Genomic DNA, 16332 nt, shown 5'->3' with positions numbered 1-16332 from the left:
TGAGGAGTCCCTTTGCCAAGCTAAACATATTCCCATTTCCTTCACCCCATCCTCCCATGATGGGATTTCAAGTATCTGCACCATCTTGCCCACTGCTCTTGCTCTAAATAGACAGGACAATGTCAATAATGGCCTGATTGGGCAGAAGATGGTTTTCTTTTGCAAGATATTTACCCAAAATGAAAACTCAATCATAAGGTTTTTACAAGCAAAAAGCCTTAAGTTACACATAAGGCTTGAAAATAGGCTGCTAGTTGCCTCACTGCTCCAAACGCCCTGCCACCCACTCTACCCACAACACATCTCAGTGTAACCAGGAAGGGATGGCATGCATAAAAATGTTATTTTTAAAAAGATGCAAGCACTACTGCTAGAAGTCTGTATTTTCAGAAATTTTCCACAACCTCACTGAAATTAAAGATTGGGCCAGGTCCAGCCATTCATCCTCCCAATACATACAGTTTAGCTTCCCAGCATACACAGACTGCAGTGGTCGGGGCCGGCTCCCAACAGAGACATAAGGAGATGAGGTCTGTGGGCCTGCCCCGATGCCTCTGTCCTTCACTTCAAGAACTAAACTGTGCCAACTGTGCATAGTGTGCCTCTGCACAACTCTGAAACTCACTGATCAGGGATCTCCAGCAGGGTAGGGACTACATCTGTCTTTTCACCCAGTATCCCTGCCTTCCCCCATCAAAGATTGATCTTCAGAAAACATTTCACCCAGTTGTTTATATTTTCATATGAGTTAATGTTGGTGCATTATTTTCCCAGGAATATTTGCATTTTAAGTCTTATTTCTAATTACATTCTCCAGTGAAAGGGATTTTAAGAATCAGCTAAGAGGTGAGGTTGGTGGAATGTGCACTGGGAAGACACTTCCTTCTTGGGCTTCAGTTTCCTCATCTGTAAACTAAGGAAGTTGGTTTGATCCTCAGCTCTGTCATCTACAGATTGACGATGCATTTGATGTTAGTAAACAAACCTAGGGGTCCTCTATGCACTTCCCTAGCCCTGTGTCCCCCATCACAGTACCGTCGCATTGTATTAGTCAAGGTTCTCCAGAGAAACAGAACCAATAGTGTGTGTGTGTGTACGTGCATGCACGTGTGTAAAGAGATATACTATAAAGACAATTGACTCCCACAATTATGGAGGCTGACAATTCCCAATATCTGCAGGGCGAGTCGGTAGGCTGACAACCCAGGCCAATGGTGTAGTTCTAGACCAAAGCCCTACAGCTCAAGACCCAGGAAGAGGCAGTGTTTCTTTGAGTCCAAAGGCAGGAAAAAGTTGGTATCCCTGACTGAAGGCGGTCAGGCAGGAGGAATTCTCTCTCATTCAGGGGGAGGATCAGCCTTCTGTGTTCTATTAAGGCCTTTTACTGATTGGATGAGGCAACCCACATTAGGGAGGGCGATCTGCTTTACTCAGTCTACCAGTTTAAATGTTAATCTCATACAGAAACACCCAGAATAATTAATGTTTGACCAAATGTGTAGGCACCCCATGGCCCAGTCAAATTGACATATAAAATTAACTATCGTACTCTTAGAGGTAGGTGATGGTCACTCAAAAGGCCTGGCCCTGGTTGTGAACAAAAGAGACATCAGATGGGCAAATTCTTTGAACTCCTGGACACAAACGCAAGGCCGTCCTCAGTATCTGACTCCACCTCTTCCCCCACTTCCGTGCCCACCACCCCTACAACTTCTTTCAACTGCCCTTCACAACTTTAATTTCTTTTTTAATTAAGAAAATTTAGAAACCACTTTTAGGGAAATATTACCCATAAAATTCATAGATATTAATAAATTAAATGAAATAATTATTTCTACAGCATACTGAAATAAAAACTACAAACGTTCAAAAAAATGTGAAACCACTCATCACTCACAGTTTTACTAATCTGAATCTAAAGGTGAAAAATATATATATACTGCAATAAACTATGTGATATGCAAAGGCAAAACACAGTCTTCACCTTCAGCCCAGCCACCTGATATGAGAAACAGAATATTTTTTTTTTATCATGTAAAATTGTTGCATATAAGCAGGAGCATCAAGCTGAGGTTGTGTACTTGCTCAAAAGTAGTTTTCATTTGTCCATACCTTGTTTGCTCAATAATTCATTGACCCAAGCAGCTTTTGCCCTGGAAGATTTTAGTGGGGGCACAGACTGCAGATGGCAGATTCCTACTTGGGCTTTAGATCCCAATGTAGTATCACTTTTCCTGGGAAGCCTTGTCTGACTCCCCCACTGGGCTGATCTCAGACTGAGCTAGGGCCTCTCTGTGCACTCCCCCAGCCCTGTCCGCCTGTCACAGCACTGTCATACATTCTGTAATTGCTTCTGTGTATCTCCAAACCACTCACTGGTCAGGGACATCCAAGAGGGTAGGGACAGCATCTGTCTCTTCACCCTGTCACAACCCTGGCACATAGTGGTTGCTTAATAAATGCTAGTGGAAATTATTAGTAGATTAAGTCAAGTAAATTTCTGCCCAACGTGCATGAGTACCATGGTACCAGCATGCTATGGGAAGACTAAAGAGGGAGTGATAAATGTCAGGGAAGCAGAGAAGGAGATGTTTAAGCTGAAGGTCGGAGAGTAAACACAATTTCAGTAGGCAGAGAAGAGGCAGAGACTTTCCATGAAGAGAATGCAGCAAGTGCAAAGGTACCAAGGTTCAAAAGAGCAAAATTTGCTTGAATGTTGAGAAGCAGCTCGTTGTGGCTGAAGCAGGGTTTGAGGGGCTCAGGGAGACTGGTGGCAGGTGAAGGGGACAAAGAGGTGGACATATGAAGGAATTTGCTTGCTACATTTAGAAGTGTGAATCTCCTGCGAGTCCTATGCCAGCCCGAGCTGGTGCAGAACTTTGGCAAGATAACTCAGGCTGTAGTCCAGGCATGGACCAGTGGAGAAATGGCTGGGGACTGCAGAAAGGGAAATGGATAAGTTAATGCATTAGTCCAGGAAAGAAATGATAAGGGCCCTAATCATGACAGTGGCCATGAAGATGGCAATGAGACAATCAATGTGAGGATATTTAGGGTGTAGAATCAATAAGACTTGGTGGTTTTATGACTAATGCATGAAGACAGAAAATGTATATACAATCGATTGAAGTGCTCATGTCACTCAAAAGAGTTCATTAAGTCAAAACACTCTGAACTTGTTTCACAGAAGGAAATCATTTTTATCTCTATTTAAAAAACATCCTCCTGGAAGTGGTTTCTCCCCACTTCCCCCAATTCTGTACTCCTGTGTACTGTTGGCACTTGTCAAACTGCCTTATACTGTTAGAAATAACTTTTTATTTGAGCATGTCTTATTTTCCCATGGGGACAACAGAACTCAAAGGCAGCAAGGACTGTGTTTTGCACATCTTCAACCCCCCACCCCCATAGTTGTAAGTACCATGGTGACTTATACTGACCAGGTATTCAGTAAACAGCAATGATTGGTTAATGGGTTGGTTGGTGCATATCAGAAGGTGATGAAGTGGGTCAAAAGTCTACTTTAAAAATAACCCCTTTGGAATATTAGATTTACAGAGAAGCTGCAAAGATAATGCATAGACCATACAACGCTTACCTTTTAAAACTGGTGATGATGGAACAAAAATAACCCTAAACCAGTGTGCCCTCGGCCAAGTCACATCATCTTAGCAGGCCTCAGTTGTGTCACTGAAAGAAGGTAACAGTGTCTGCCCCAATGCCTTAGGCAGCTCGGGCTGCCATAACAAAATACCATAGATTGGGTGGCTTATAAACAACAGAAATTTATTTCTCACAGTTCTGGAGGCTGGAAAGTCCAAGATGAATGTGCTGGCAGATTTGGTGTCTTGTGAGGGCCCTCTTCCTGTCTTCCTGGTTCATGGACACCTGTTCACTGTGTTTTTACATGGCAGAAGGGCGAGGAGCTCTCTGGGGTCTCTTTTATAAGGGCACTAAACCCATTCATCAGGGCTCCACCCTCACGACCTAATCACCTCCCAAAGGCCCCACCTCCTAACACTATCACATATGAGGTGAGGATAATCTGGGGGCAACACATTCAGTCTATAGCAGCCACCTCCATGCTATTCACACATCCCTGTAATAAAACCATTGAGAAGAAGCCAGCCTGTGTGGTGTTCTCTGGGTCTAGAGCCTCTCCAGGATCCTGGTCCCTCGGCAGGCTGGCAGCTGCTCCTCAGTCTGCCTCCTCCCAGTCCCACCTGAGCTGTCACTGATGGTGTCTTTTTGTGGGTTCAGCATATGAAAAGGAAGACAAATATTATCTGATGAAAAGAAGAGAGGACAGTGCATTCACCAGAGACTATAAATTGCTTAACAGTCTATTGGGGGAGGAGGCACAGAATCATGGAGTCATGGAATTGTAGAGTTGACTCTGTAGAGACAATCTACTAACACCCTCATTTATACACACAATAGAAGAGTGACTGAAGAGTGTGGAAGGTCAATTGCAAGTAAGGGGCAGACCAGGGTCAAGCGTTCCTGTCAAAAGGGCTGCCTCCTAATGTGTAGGAAGATCTAGTAGCAGGTTTGGATGTCAGAAAGTCCCAGCTAAAGGTGACAAAACTGCCAGGCTGCTGTAACCAAATCTGACCCCAGAAACGAAGGGCTTTTTCCCCAGCAGCACAAGAAGTAACCCGATATCCAAGCTAGCCCGGGCGGGGGTGTTCACCACCCCTATGTTTCCTGCTCCCCCATCTCACTGTAACTGATTCTGCAGGGAGGAGCACCCCAGGCAAGGAAGGAAAACCCATGAATGTATGAAGGATGGGGCAATGCCCACCTCACCCCACTCCCTCTAATTCCTGGCCTTAAACCACAGCCAGGGCCCAGGACTCAGTCCTCACTCTGGAGATGGGAAGGACCCAGCAAGATAAGGGCAGAGAGGGCTGTGACAGCCTGATCCCTCCTCCTCTGTGCACCACCAGAAAACACATTTTTCCCTCCTCTAAACTCTATTAGTGTCCATGGTTCACGTTCCACATTTCCTACTTACATTCTGCCTGACACACCTGTGTACATTTGATTCACACATGCTTTTTCTTTTCTACCTAAATTAAATGGTCCTTACGGGCAAGGGCCAGGTCTTAGTAGAGGACTCACTAAGTGTTGTGATGTCTTCAAGGCTGCTTGCGGTTTCCTACCTCCTTTCCAGAGTCTGCCTTCTTCCTGATTCTCTCCTCCCCTTCTGTATTTTTCTTAGCAAGTTGGTGTTTCTGCAAGGAATGTGGTTTAAAACCCAAGGAACTATCAGTACAAGGCCCTAATTGCCTGTGAGCGGCTTTAGCTAGTCCCAAATATTTCAAACTTGTGCTAGAAACGCCCCTTTGTGCCCCTGAGCTTCCTGTCCCTAAGGATTCCCAGTCTCCTTTTGTGCACCCTGTTGAGTTTGAAGCCTGAACATGCCATGCGGGCCAGGTTCTATGTTTTGGCAGCCCAGACAGGCTGACACTGATGGCCGACTGGTGCACCTTTCTACTCCTCACATCACCCGCCACGCACACAAACGCACACCTCTGGGCCAGATCTTTAACTCTGTTTCAATGTGGGAGAAATGAGACAAGACAGATACCTGTATATACAAGATCTACAGTTCTGAACTTGAATTGGAAATACCAATATAAACTCACAATGCATTTATGTTTAAAAAAGAATTTCCTAGCTTTGTCTACAGAAAGGGCCTAAAACCGATGACCAACCCAGTGACAACAAGCACTCCTGATGCCCATGATATTTATCGTCTCTAAATACCATTTCCATAAAAGGAATCAAAGACCCTTAAAAGAAATAGCTCATTCCAGGTCTGTAGCAGGAAAAATACAAGATAAGCCTAGATGTCCCATTATGTCGGAAAGCAAAGACGGTTTCAGAGGCCATTTAGGATTGTGCCAAAAGGACTCAGAAATCAATAAAGAGGCTCCCACTGGCCAAAGATGGGGACAATTTGAACATGAGGAAGGATAACAACTGCAAAGGATTGAAACATAATGAATATGTTTAAATCCATGAATACACCTTGACACTAAGGGGAAAACTCTGTCATTGTTAGAAGATGCTATGGAATCAATTCATTATTTTGAAAACTGATAAATACAAGGAAGGAGTTAAGCACTTAGTGAAGAAATGATAGAATATCATTTTACCACCCCTATGAAATAATGGATCCAAGTAAAGATATCCATGATGCTAACATCAGAAGACAACCAGACAATACAGGCCCCCCTGTTTGACAGTACACAAATCTATTAAGTATTCTTGCAAAAATAAACAAACCAAATCTGATCTGATCTCTTACTTTAATTACCAATCTATAGAAAATACATGGGCAATAAAAACATGTAATATATCACCATGGGAATGCAGATGGTCTACAGGACAAACCACCCAATTTCTATTAACAAATAAGTTGCGAGGAAAAAAATAAAAGCTGAGGAGGTAACTATGGATTACAAGAGATTTAAGAGACATATCAACCCATTGCAATGTATAGAATTTATTTAGATCCTACTTTGGGGGAAAAAAAAAAGAACTACAAAAAAATTTTACAAGACAGAGAAATATAAACAGTGACTGGGTATTTCCTTATATTAAAGAATTATTATTTTTAGGTGTGATAATGATCATGTGGGTACGTGGTTTTTTTTAAAAGTCCTTGTCTCTTAGAGATACATTCTGAAATATTTCCTCATGAAATAGGATGTCTGAGATTTGCTTCAAAGTTATGGAGTAGAAGTATATGGAGGTGTTAATGAAACAATGTCAACCATGGGTTGGTAATTGTTGAAGATGGGTGATGGGTACATTAGCATTCACTACGCTGTCATCTCTCTCTGCTTTTGTATGTATTTAACATTTTCCATGATAAAAAGTTGAAAACAGAATTTTAATTATACACCCCTAATTGGGTATATCCTAAGGACAAAAATCACCACAAAGAAATCTTAAATTGCAATTAGTAGTGTTATTATTGGCTATATTAGTATTGTCACTTTTGACATTGTTACATAGATTGAAAGATAATGCACATAAGTGATTATGTTAATATGACTAAAAACCAAAAACTTCAAAATAATTCAAATATAAAATAAATACAAACCTTGCAATATTTGACTTGAAATATCAGTATAAACTTACTTTTTTTTTTGGTTTTTAAAAAATAAGCATTTCCTAGTTAAGTCCACTGAAAAACCTTAGAACAATGACCAACCCAGTAGCACCTGGTACTCAGATTATGGTCCTTGACATCCACCGGAGATACTTGGAGAAACTGCTGAGTCCGTGCCTGGGGCAGGAAATGTACAAGATGAACTTTAGCTACCTTGTCATGCCTAAAAATAAGGACATATCAGAGGCCATTGGAGTCATGTCAAAAGAACACAGGAAACACCTTGAAAGAGGTCCTGTTGGCCAAAGATGGGACAACTTGAACCTCAACAAGAATACCGACTGCAACAGACTGAAGCACATACGTAGAAAAGCTACAAGTTCATGATATTTAAAAAAAAAAAAAAGAAAGAAAGAAAGAAAATTAACCCATTCATCACCTTTGGTGGTTGCTAGAGCACCATCTCATTATTCCAAAAATTGGTAAATGATGGGAAAGAATCAAGCATTTATTATGCTTTCCCCATACACACCAGTTTTCTGCATAACCACATAATTAATGAGGAAAATTTTTTCTTTATGGAAGAACCATACCTAAGAAATACCAAAGGAGTGATTGAACTAGAAAATGATAATTTTGCAATATCTAACAAAACAGGAGCTAGACAATGATGTTCAGTGGCTGAGGTGAAAGGTGGATGGGAAACTTTATAATAGATGGATGTGGCTGACACCACCTGGACCCACTGATATTAACATCATTAAAAGTGCGACAGCGAAGGCCGGCCCATGGCTCACTTGGGAGAGTGGTGCTGATAACACCAAGGCCACGTGTTCGGATCCCATATAGGGATGGCCAGTTAGCTCACTGGGTGAGCGTGGTGCTGACAACACCAAGTCAAGGGTTAAGATCCCCTCATTAGTCATCTTTTAAGAAAAAAAAAAGTGGGACAGTGAGACATTATGTGCTTCATAAGATGATGCCATAGGAAGGACACAGCTCCACCTATGAAATAGTTTTGCCAAAAAATACAGAATAAAATCTGAATCTAATCAAGCCTCCGGATCTTATTAGCATCTTACAGGAAAAAAAAAAAAAAAAAGATAAGGAACATTTTAAACAACACTGAGATACAATCAGCCAAATACATAATGTGGGCAATTCTGCAGGAAAAATGACTGTTCATAAATGAATAGCATAAAAAAAGGAAACTGTTAGAGATTAAGAGAAACCTAAGAGGCACTGCAACTAAATGCAGTTGATCTCTGCTGGATCCTGATTTGAACCAGCCAACTGTAAAAAGACATTTTTTTAGGCAATTGGGGAAAATTGTACATGAATGGGTAATTGGTAACGAATTCTTGTATGCTTTGCTGAATATCATGGTATCGTGATCAAGTTGTTCAAGAGTTCTGTTTCTTAGATATACATACTGAAGAATTTACAGGTGAAGTGAAATTGTCTAGCACATGCTTTAAAAATACCCAAGAGGAGAGATAAGGAAGGCAGAGGGAGAAATAGATGAAACAAAAATGGCAGCATGTTAGTAACTGTTGAAGCTGCGTTCATTATACCACGCTCACTACTTGTATACATTTGAAAATTTCCATAACAAAATGTTAAATATAGAACATTTGGAAAAATAAAAGGAGCCCGTGCATAGGTTTTAACTGTACTGAACCCTCTGGGATTTAAGGGACAGGAGGGATAGTCAAGGTTGGAGGGGTCTAGGAGATGGCAAGGCAGGGAAGACTCTGAACTCAACCTGGGCCTGTCATAAAATGTGAAGGAGATGGGAAAGGGTGTGACCCAAGGCACAGTGGTGGTGAAATCCTCGCCACACACATGCCAGGTGCATTCCTTATGCTCTTGCTGTGGTTGATGAGTGCTTGTTCCATCTCTCTTTGGCCACACTGTGAGTCCTTTGAGAAGGAAAATGCCCCCACTCTCCTGCATTTCGGACTCTTCCTGACATCCCCCCTCCCCAAAGAACTACCCAATCCAGGGTGTGGCACAGCCTCGACCAATTGCCAATCGATAGAGTACTGGTCTATGGCTCCATCTGCTGGTGGAGGCTGGGAACTGAAAGTGCCAAAAGTTTAGGTTTCCATGAACAGGTAGGTAGTTGAGGATGATTTTAGACTTTTAGACAGATTTGGTCCTTCCCCCAGAAAAGAGAAACACATGCCAATTAAACATATAAGAAGCCTTTAATTTCATCACCGTAAACATTATACTTTGATTGCTCACATACAGTATAAAATATTTACTCCACTAAATAAATAAGACATAACATTATTGCAAATGGCACTTAAACCCCCCAAGAGATAAGACCTCCTGAGCTCAGGCAGGGGGTGCTCCTGAGTTTCTGTGTGAGATTCCCCAAACACAGATATGCCCTGGGGGCTGAGATGGACAAAAGCTTGAGGAATCACACTTTGTGCTTCTGGTCCTGCAATAGCCCCATAGAGAGGTTGTGGAGCCAGTGCGGAAAGTTGGGGAGAGGAATGGGAGGGCAGTGCCTTCATTAGCCCAGGCCTAGAGGTGGGCAAAGGGGAGTGAGGGGAACCAGGCTAGGCCAGGAGAAGAGGGAGGTTAGGGAAGGTGCTGAGACCTGAAGCCCAGCCCCCCACCTTCCCTCAACCCCCCAGCCTTGGGTAACAGCATTTGAAATACTCATTGGGATGAGTACAGCATCCAAGGTCTTGGGTTAGGCAGCTTCGGGAGCCAGACCAATCACCCCAGGAGAAGGGGATTCTGGCAGTACTCAGCCCAATGACCAGCTATCTCAGGGGACCTGGTTGCTGGGGATCCCACCTTACCCAATTCCTAGACACTGACACAGAAAAGCTGGCAAAGGATTCCCTTCTACTTTGTTAAATAAATAAGTTAAATATTTAAAGTCCTGTGTTCCCATGACGGCAACACAGGGACCAACGAGCCATGTCCTGATAAAAGATGGAGCTGAAGGGATCAGCAGAAACACAGTGTGTGGACCAAGGGAGCTTCACCTTGCCCCTCAGGACTTGTCCCCCCAAAATAACGTTCATACGTTCAAATCCTTTGGAGGAGAGTTTCACACTAGAAACTCTCACACAAGAGCAACGTTGGGGGGAACCTGCAGGATAGAGATAGATGGCTGAATTTATTCAGCTCCCAAAAGCCCAGAGAAGGGGTATGTGTCAATTAACACACTAGCTGCTAACCCTGAGCCTGGGTATTCCACCTGCAGGGTCCTGCATTCCAGTGCATGGAGCTAATCAAATGTCCTGCCCTTTTGGCCTCCCTGTAGAAGTCCAGACTGAAACCCACTTGAAAGCCACCAGTCATCAGCCCTAGAGACTAGGTAGAAGGGAGCCCCAGTCCCCGACCTGTGCAGCTATGCACCTCACCACCAAGTGGCAGCAGAGAGCCACACCACTTTGGCAGCAACAGAAACTGGAAGGCCAGCCCAGAAGCCCTATAGGGCTAACTGGAGACTAGAGTGGGGAGCTGGGACCCAATGAGGCAGGCCCTCCCGTCAGTGAGTCAGAAGTATTCTACACCGAGTATTTGGCTAAGTCGCTCTTGTCAAATACTACCCGTGTAGCAAAGTAAATGGCGACCAGACCCAGGCCTGCAGCCGACACCATATAGGCAGTGACAGACTGGCTGAGCTGGACGATGGAGCCCATAAACAGGGACGGGGCCACCTGGGACAACAGGAAGGCACTGTCCAGGATGGCAAGGTCCAGGCAGATGCCCCGACCTGGAATGACCCTGGCCTCTGTTGGCTCACCCACCACCACACGCATGGAGACTTCACAGGCAGAGGTCCCACAGAGCGCGGGTGGAGATGGGAGCAGACTGCTGCCTCCGGCACTCATATGTCCATTGGGGAAGGGAGCTCCAGACTTAGGGCCTAGCATGAAGCTGGTCGTCAGGCTGTCCTCACTGCCACTACCTCCAGCATCTCCTCGGTATTTGGGCAGGAACACCTGAAGGGGAAGGGTGAAAAAAGGGGACAAGGACAGGTGTGTACCTAGGCACTGGGACCCCCCAGCTATGAGAACAGACCCTAGCCTTCATCCCAGGGGCTGGAAGCAACCAGGCAACAGGCCTTAATGAAAACCAGGCAGTGGCTCAGAAAACTGAGGAGACCCTACTTGGTTTGTCTACTGTGGACCCTCTTCGGGAGTGGGAGAAGGGTAGTGGGGCAGAGAGGGGGACAAATCCGAAACCAGAAGTCTAGGTTTCCTCTAGCCTCTCCTAGGACAGGTAAGTAGCAGACAAACAGTACTGCAGGTTAGGAAGAGAGAACCCCAAGGTAGAGAAAAAGACAAAGGAAGAATGAAGACAGGTGAGAAGAGAGATGTGGAGAATAGAGGAATGAAATCCAAAGGCGTGGCAGAACACCTGATGTCCCAACCCCCACACGGGCGCTCCTAACCCCTTCTTTCCTAACTGCGCTCTGCTTTGCCATCCGGAAATCCTCATAGCCCTGCACAGAGAAAAGCCCTAGCTGGAGTTGCTGCTCTGCTGTGAGGTCCCCGGCCCCAGCCTCAGAGAGAAGAGAGGAAGCCCAGCTACACTAACTTGAAGTCTTCTCACTTCCTTCTCACTGTCTGCCTTGGATCAGAGTGACTGTATCTATGCATACTGCCCTCAATGGTCCAGAGCATCCTATTTAAGGACAAGGCCACGTCACATCTGACACTGGCTCCCATTCCAGGCAGTATCTAACACAGAAGAGTTTTCGAGTTGGCTGCAACTGGGAGCCACGGCAGAATTCAAACCTGACACCAGGAAAGGCCCTTGCTTATCACGCAGCTCCACGAGTGGTCCTCCCTGGACCTCTCCTCCCTGTCTGTCCCCCCAAAAAGAACAGTGAGGCTGGAGCCTGGGGAGGTCCCTGGGAACAGATGTGCTCCTCAGTATGGGGTGGAGGAGAGGCCTAGTCCCAGAACGTTCCTGGGCACAAGTGCAAGTGCTCAGGCCTGGCCTCCGGACACAGCCCGCACACTCCCACACTGGACAGCAGAAGAGCAGAAGCTGATGAAAGTTAGCAGGGGGCCACTAAGGGTCTCAGGGACCAGGGGTCCCAATCAAAACCTTAGCCCCTCCCCTCTATACTTCCTATCTCTGCCACTACCTCCTCAGTAAACCAGCTTCCCAGCTCCATATTTCTATACTACACCACTCGTGTCCCACAGGAGCAGGGACAGGTCTTGCTTACAATCTGGAAGCTCTAAGAGGGTAGGCCTGCATCACCCCACTTGAGACACCCCCAACTTCATGGCCCTCAGGGAAGAGTTCTGCACCTAGGGTTGTAGCTCAGGGAGGCCAGTAGAGGAGACAAGGGTGACGACAGTGCCTGGGTCAGGAGGCTTCCCACGGAAGGCAGCCCCTGGATGGGCTGGTTCATATGGGGCCAAGCAGGAGGGAGGCCCCCTGACTTACACAGTGCCCAGGGGAGCGGTGTCAGGTGCATCAAGCTCAGATATCCACGTGGGGGGCGGGGGAGGGGATGGAGGCAAAGGAGAGAGACAGTAAAAGAAAAGAGAATTAGAAAGAAAAGGAAGATTAACCAGAAAGAGAGGGAGCAGGAAGGAGCCTTCCCCATCTTGTAGACCAAAGTAGGGCACAGGTTAGTCACATTGCCTCTTCCTCAAAAAGGAAAGTGTTGCTGCTAAGGCCATACCATTCCCACCCACCATTTGCTAAAGCTAGGTGCCCCAGAGGTCACCTGATCCAGCCCCCTGCTTCTTTATAGAACAACCCAGCCCAGACTGAGGGCTTCTGCCAGCCTGATTCTTAGGATTCCCGGTGAAAGATTTTGCACTTCCTGCAATCATTCACTCAAGGACTTTAAAGTCCCAACACCAGGAAGTCATTCCCAGAATCTTATCTATACTCTGCTTCCGCAGCCCCAGTCTCTGGCCCTGGGGCTAGGATGGACATCCTCTCTGATTAAAGAAAGCCTTCTCCAACATCTCTTGCCAGACACCAGGTTCTGCACTAGCCTGTTTCACCCCAAATCCCCTACCAGCCAATGTGAGTACCTGCTTCTCACGGTGGTAGAGCGAGGCCAGTGTGTAGGGCAGAATCTGCAGGGCCGAGAAGGTGAACCCAGTGAGGGCAGCAGAGACCGTCACCACAGCCACGCTGCGGGACAGGCATGTGGCACCAGCAGCCACAGGGAATGCCACCACACTGGCCAGGTAGACTGCCCGGGTGCCGAATCTCTGCACCAGCCGGTCCATGACCAGAGAGAAGACCAGGGAGATGGCACACTGCAGGAACAGCCCCAGGCTGCCCATCCGAATGCCTGGGGGGCAGGGCAGAGGAACAGGCAGTCAGACAGGGCCAAGTGGGGAAGGGCCCAATACAACCTGGGGGCAGGGGCTCAGAATTAGGGGCACTTGTTGTGCAAAACCTACCATGGACCAGAACTGCCCCCCAGCACTCTCCCCACCCTACCTGCAGCAATGGGAGTCGAGATCCTTCCACTGACCCTCAGAGAGTGTGGCCAAAGATGCTTGCTGAGGGCAGAGGAAGAGTTCTCAGGGTTTACTGGAGCCTCAGCTTTGGGGACAGGAGGGTGAATGGGAACACAAAGACAGCTCTGCATAGGCTTCAAGACAAAGTCCTAGAACACCTGAGCTGGGAGGCACCAGCGAGATTATTTGGAAAGTCAGCAGAGGGGACACTGAAGCTGGAGCCAGACTGACCTGAACCCCAGCCTTGAGTCCTCTACTCCCCCTGGAACTTAAATAAGTTCAGGCTTTCCTTTTTTATTTTTATTTTTTTGGTGGCTAGCCAGTACAGAGATCAAGCCCTGACCCTCGGTGTACAAGCACCATGCTTTAACCAACTGAGCTGACAGCCAGCCCTCAGCCTTCCCTTCTGTTGGATTGGGGCAGTGAGTCTGGTTAAACTCTCAGAGCAGCCGAGGCCTTGCTGAGACTGCAGGCAGAGCTGCCCCACACCCAGGGTACACAGCCCCCAACACAGGCTGTGGGCGTTCCCCTGCCCCGGAACGTCCTCTAGAGGGCAGCTTCCACAGCAGCCGCTGCTGGCTGCCAAAGTCTTACCTTCATCGTAGTGTCTCCGGGCCTCGGTGCCTGGCTCAGCTCTGGGCACACCCTGGTACAGCCCCTCGCCCACGAAGTCCGTGTAAAAGAGTGTGAAGGTCATGAGAGCCATCCAGCTGCACAGCTCAGCCACAAAGAGTCGGCGCAGGGTATGAGGCACACGGCAGCAGAGCTGGTGCAGCCAGGGAAACAGGGCACCCAGGTTCCAGAAAGCCAGGCGGGCACGGCAGGGACAGCAGCGAGGTGGCACGGAGGGGACCGACAGCCCTTCTGCTGGCTCGGCCGGGCCCAGTGCTGCCTCCTCAGCCACAAACAGTGTGGCCACCATGCAGGTGAGGAAGATGAGGGCAAGCAAGCCGAAGAGGCACTCCTCCTGGGTACCCAGGTAGGGGGCCAGGGCACTGGCGTCCCAGTCAATGGCAGGTAGGAGGTAGCCCAGGCAGCCCCCAAGGCTGATCATGAAGGCGTAGACAGAGAAGGCCTGGCGACAGTGGTCTGGGTCCCGGAAGAGGTCAGAGAGCAGGGCCTCCAGTGGAGTGAAGCACACCTGGCCACAGAAGTCCAGCAGCCCCACACCCAGGATCAGCAGTGCCAACTCCAGGGGCCTGGTATCCGGGCACAGCAGCCCCGCCAGCCAGCCGGCCCTCGGGATAAGAAAGAGGCTCAGCAGGACACCCATGGACAGGACCCAGATGAAAGGCCTCCGGCGGCCATAGCGCCCACGCCAGTGGTCACTGGCTGAGCCTAGGAACGGGACGGAGACCAGGCCCAGCACTGGACCGATACCTGCAAGAAGTGCAAGTAGTAGGAGTCAGCGGCCAGGACGATTAAGGAGCAAGGCAGAAAGGGAGCCAAGCTCCTAGAGAAGGATGGAAATGATAACAATAATATCACATTCAGGACAATCTCTGCTAGACCCAGAGCCGAGTCTTCACAGGGACTTTCGTTTACTGCTCACAACAAACACCTCCATTTTCAGAATAGGGAAACGGAGAAAGGGAGCAACTGATAAGTGACACGTGTGGAAAGGCACAGAGCTAGGGAGGGTGGAAAGCAGGGTTTCAATGGTTAGTCTGATTCCAGTGCCTGCAACTCTGACAGAACCCCCTTGATGGGGGAGGGGGGGGTGTCACACAACGGTGACCAATTGCCTTCTGTGGCTTTTAGAGAATTCATCTGCAAAGTCAGGAGCCCACCCGCTGTCCTAGTGGTAAGAAAGAGCCCTGGCTGGGAGACCCTGATCGAGTACCAGCTCTACTAATCAGTAGCTGTACAACCTTAGCTAAGGCTCACCGACCTCTTATACACCTCTGTCGTCTTCTCTATAAAATAGATAACCTCAGAGGTCATTGTAAGGATTAAATGAGATAATAGATTTTAAAAATTATAAAACAGCTAGACAAAGGTTAGGAGTATTCTCTCCAGTGTCTCCCATGAACCAGGTATTGTACAGAACCAGTATTACCGGAGATACAGAGCTAACTAGGGTATGTCCCTGTACTCTTTCCTTTCTCTTGGGACACCCCCTCAGCTCAGGGTCACCCCTCTGCCCAGCAACGCCTATTATCAAGCACAGGAGCAGCAGGCAACCACCTCTGCCTCTAAGCAGCTCTCTGGGCAGAGGTACTGCCACTGTGCACCCCAGGTGGCACATATCTGAAGCAAGAAGGAAAGAGGATGTAGTGACTCACCCAGCACCATGGTCATGAACTTCTCCTCCACCCCCACTTCCAGCAGCAGGGGTGGCACGTAGGTGATGCCTGCGGCCAGGCACACCTCCAGGCCAAAGGTCAGCAGGTTGACCAGCAGGAGCTGGGCCTTCCGATGCCGCAGCAGGCGGCTCACCCACAGCCTCTGGACCATGGTGGGCCAGGCAGGTAGGGCTCTGGGAGCTGTTCATGCACTCCAGAACGGCTTTGTCTCAACCCTGCTCCAGGAGCCAAGGCCTCTCCTTCCCGTTGCCACCGACTGCCTAGGATTCAGCCAGGTGCCCATTTCTGCCAGTCCTCTGGTGCAGGTCCAGCTTCTCAGCCTGTGCTAAACACCTGTTGCCGTGGGACGCCTCGGTGAGGACACATCTCATGACTAGATCCTAAAAGGACAATCACAGTCACATGGAGTGTTAAGTCCTGG

The 16332-nt window shown here is 47.6% G+C and overlaps 1 protein-coding gene across 1 annotated transcript; it reads right to left on the bottom strand.

Annotated features, from left to right (window-relative positions):
- Positions 1 to 10665: 10665 nt before the first annotated feature.
- On the bottom strand, positions 10666 to 16062 carry SLC45A3 (solute carrier family 45 member 3). The gene is made up of 4 exons (XM_063115433.1): positions 15891 to 16062; positions 14200 to 14985; positions 13168 to 13433; positions 10666 to 11103 (listed from the first exon to the last, which is right to left on the bottom strand). Exons 1-4 carry the CDS (start codon positions 16060 to 16062, stop codon positions 10666 to 10668), a joined length of 1662 nt encoding a protein of 553 aa, XP_062971503.1.
- Between the last annotated feature and the right edge of the window lie 270 nt (positions 16063 to 16332).

Source organism: Cynocephalus volans, chromosome 11 (genome assembly GCF_027409185.1).
Source record: "Cynocephalus volans isolate mCynVol1 chromosome 11, mCynVol1.pri, whole genome shotgun sequence".
Taxonomy (NCBI): domain Eukaryota; kingdom Metazoa; phylum Chordata; class Mammalia; order Dermoptera; family Cynocephalidae; genus Cynocephalus; species Cynocephalus volans.
Note: the sequence above shows the minus strand (reverse complement) of the source record. Positions and strands in the feature narration are given on the sequence as shown.

Coding starts and splice junctions, on each gene's coding strand:
- SLC45A3 (XM_063115433.1), bottom strand. CDS start 16,062: ATGGTCCAGAGGCTGTGGGTGAGCCGCCTGCTGCGGCATCGGAAGGCC. Junction 14,986..15,890: donor GTTCATGACCATGGTGCTGG/GTGAGTCACTAC, acceptor CACTTCTTGCAG/GTATCGGTCCAGTGCTGGGC. Junction 11,104..13,167: donor TCTACCACCGTGAGAAGCAG/GTACTCACATTG, acceptor CTTCCCCTTCAG/GTGTTCCTGCCCAAATACCG.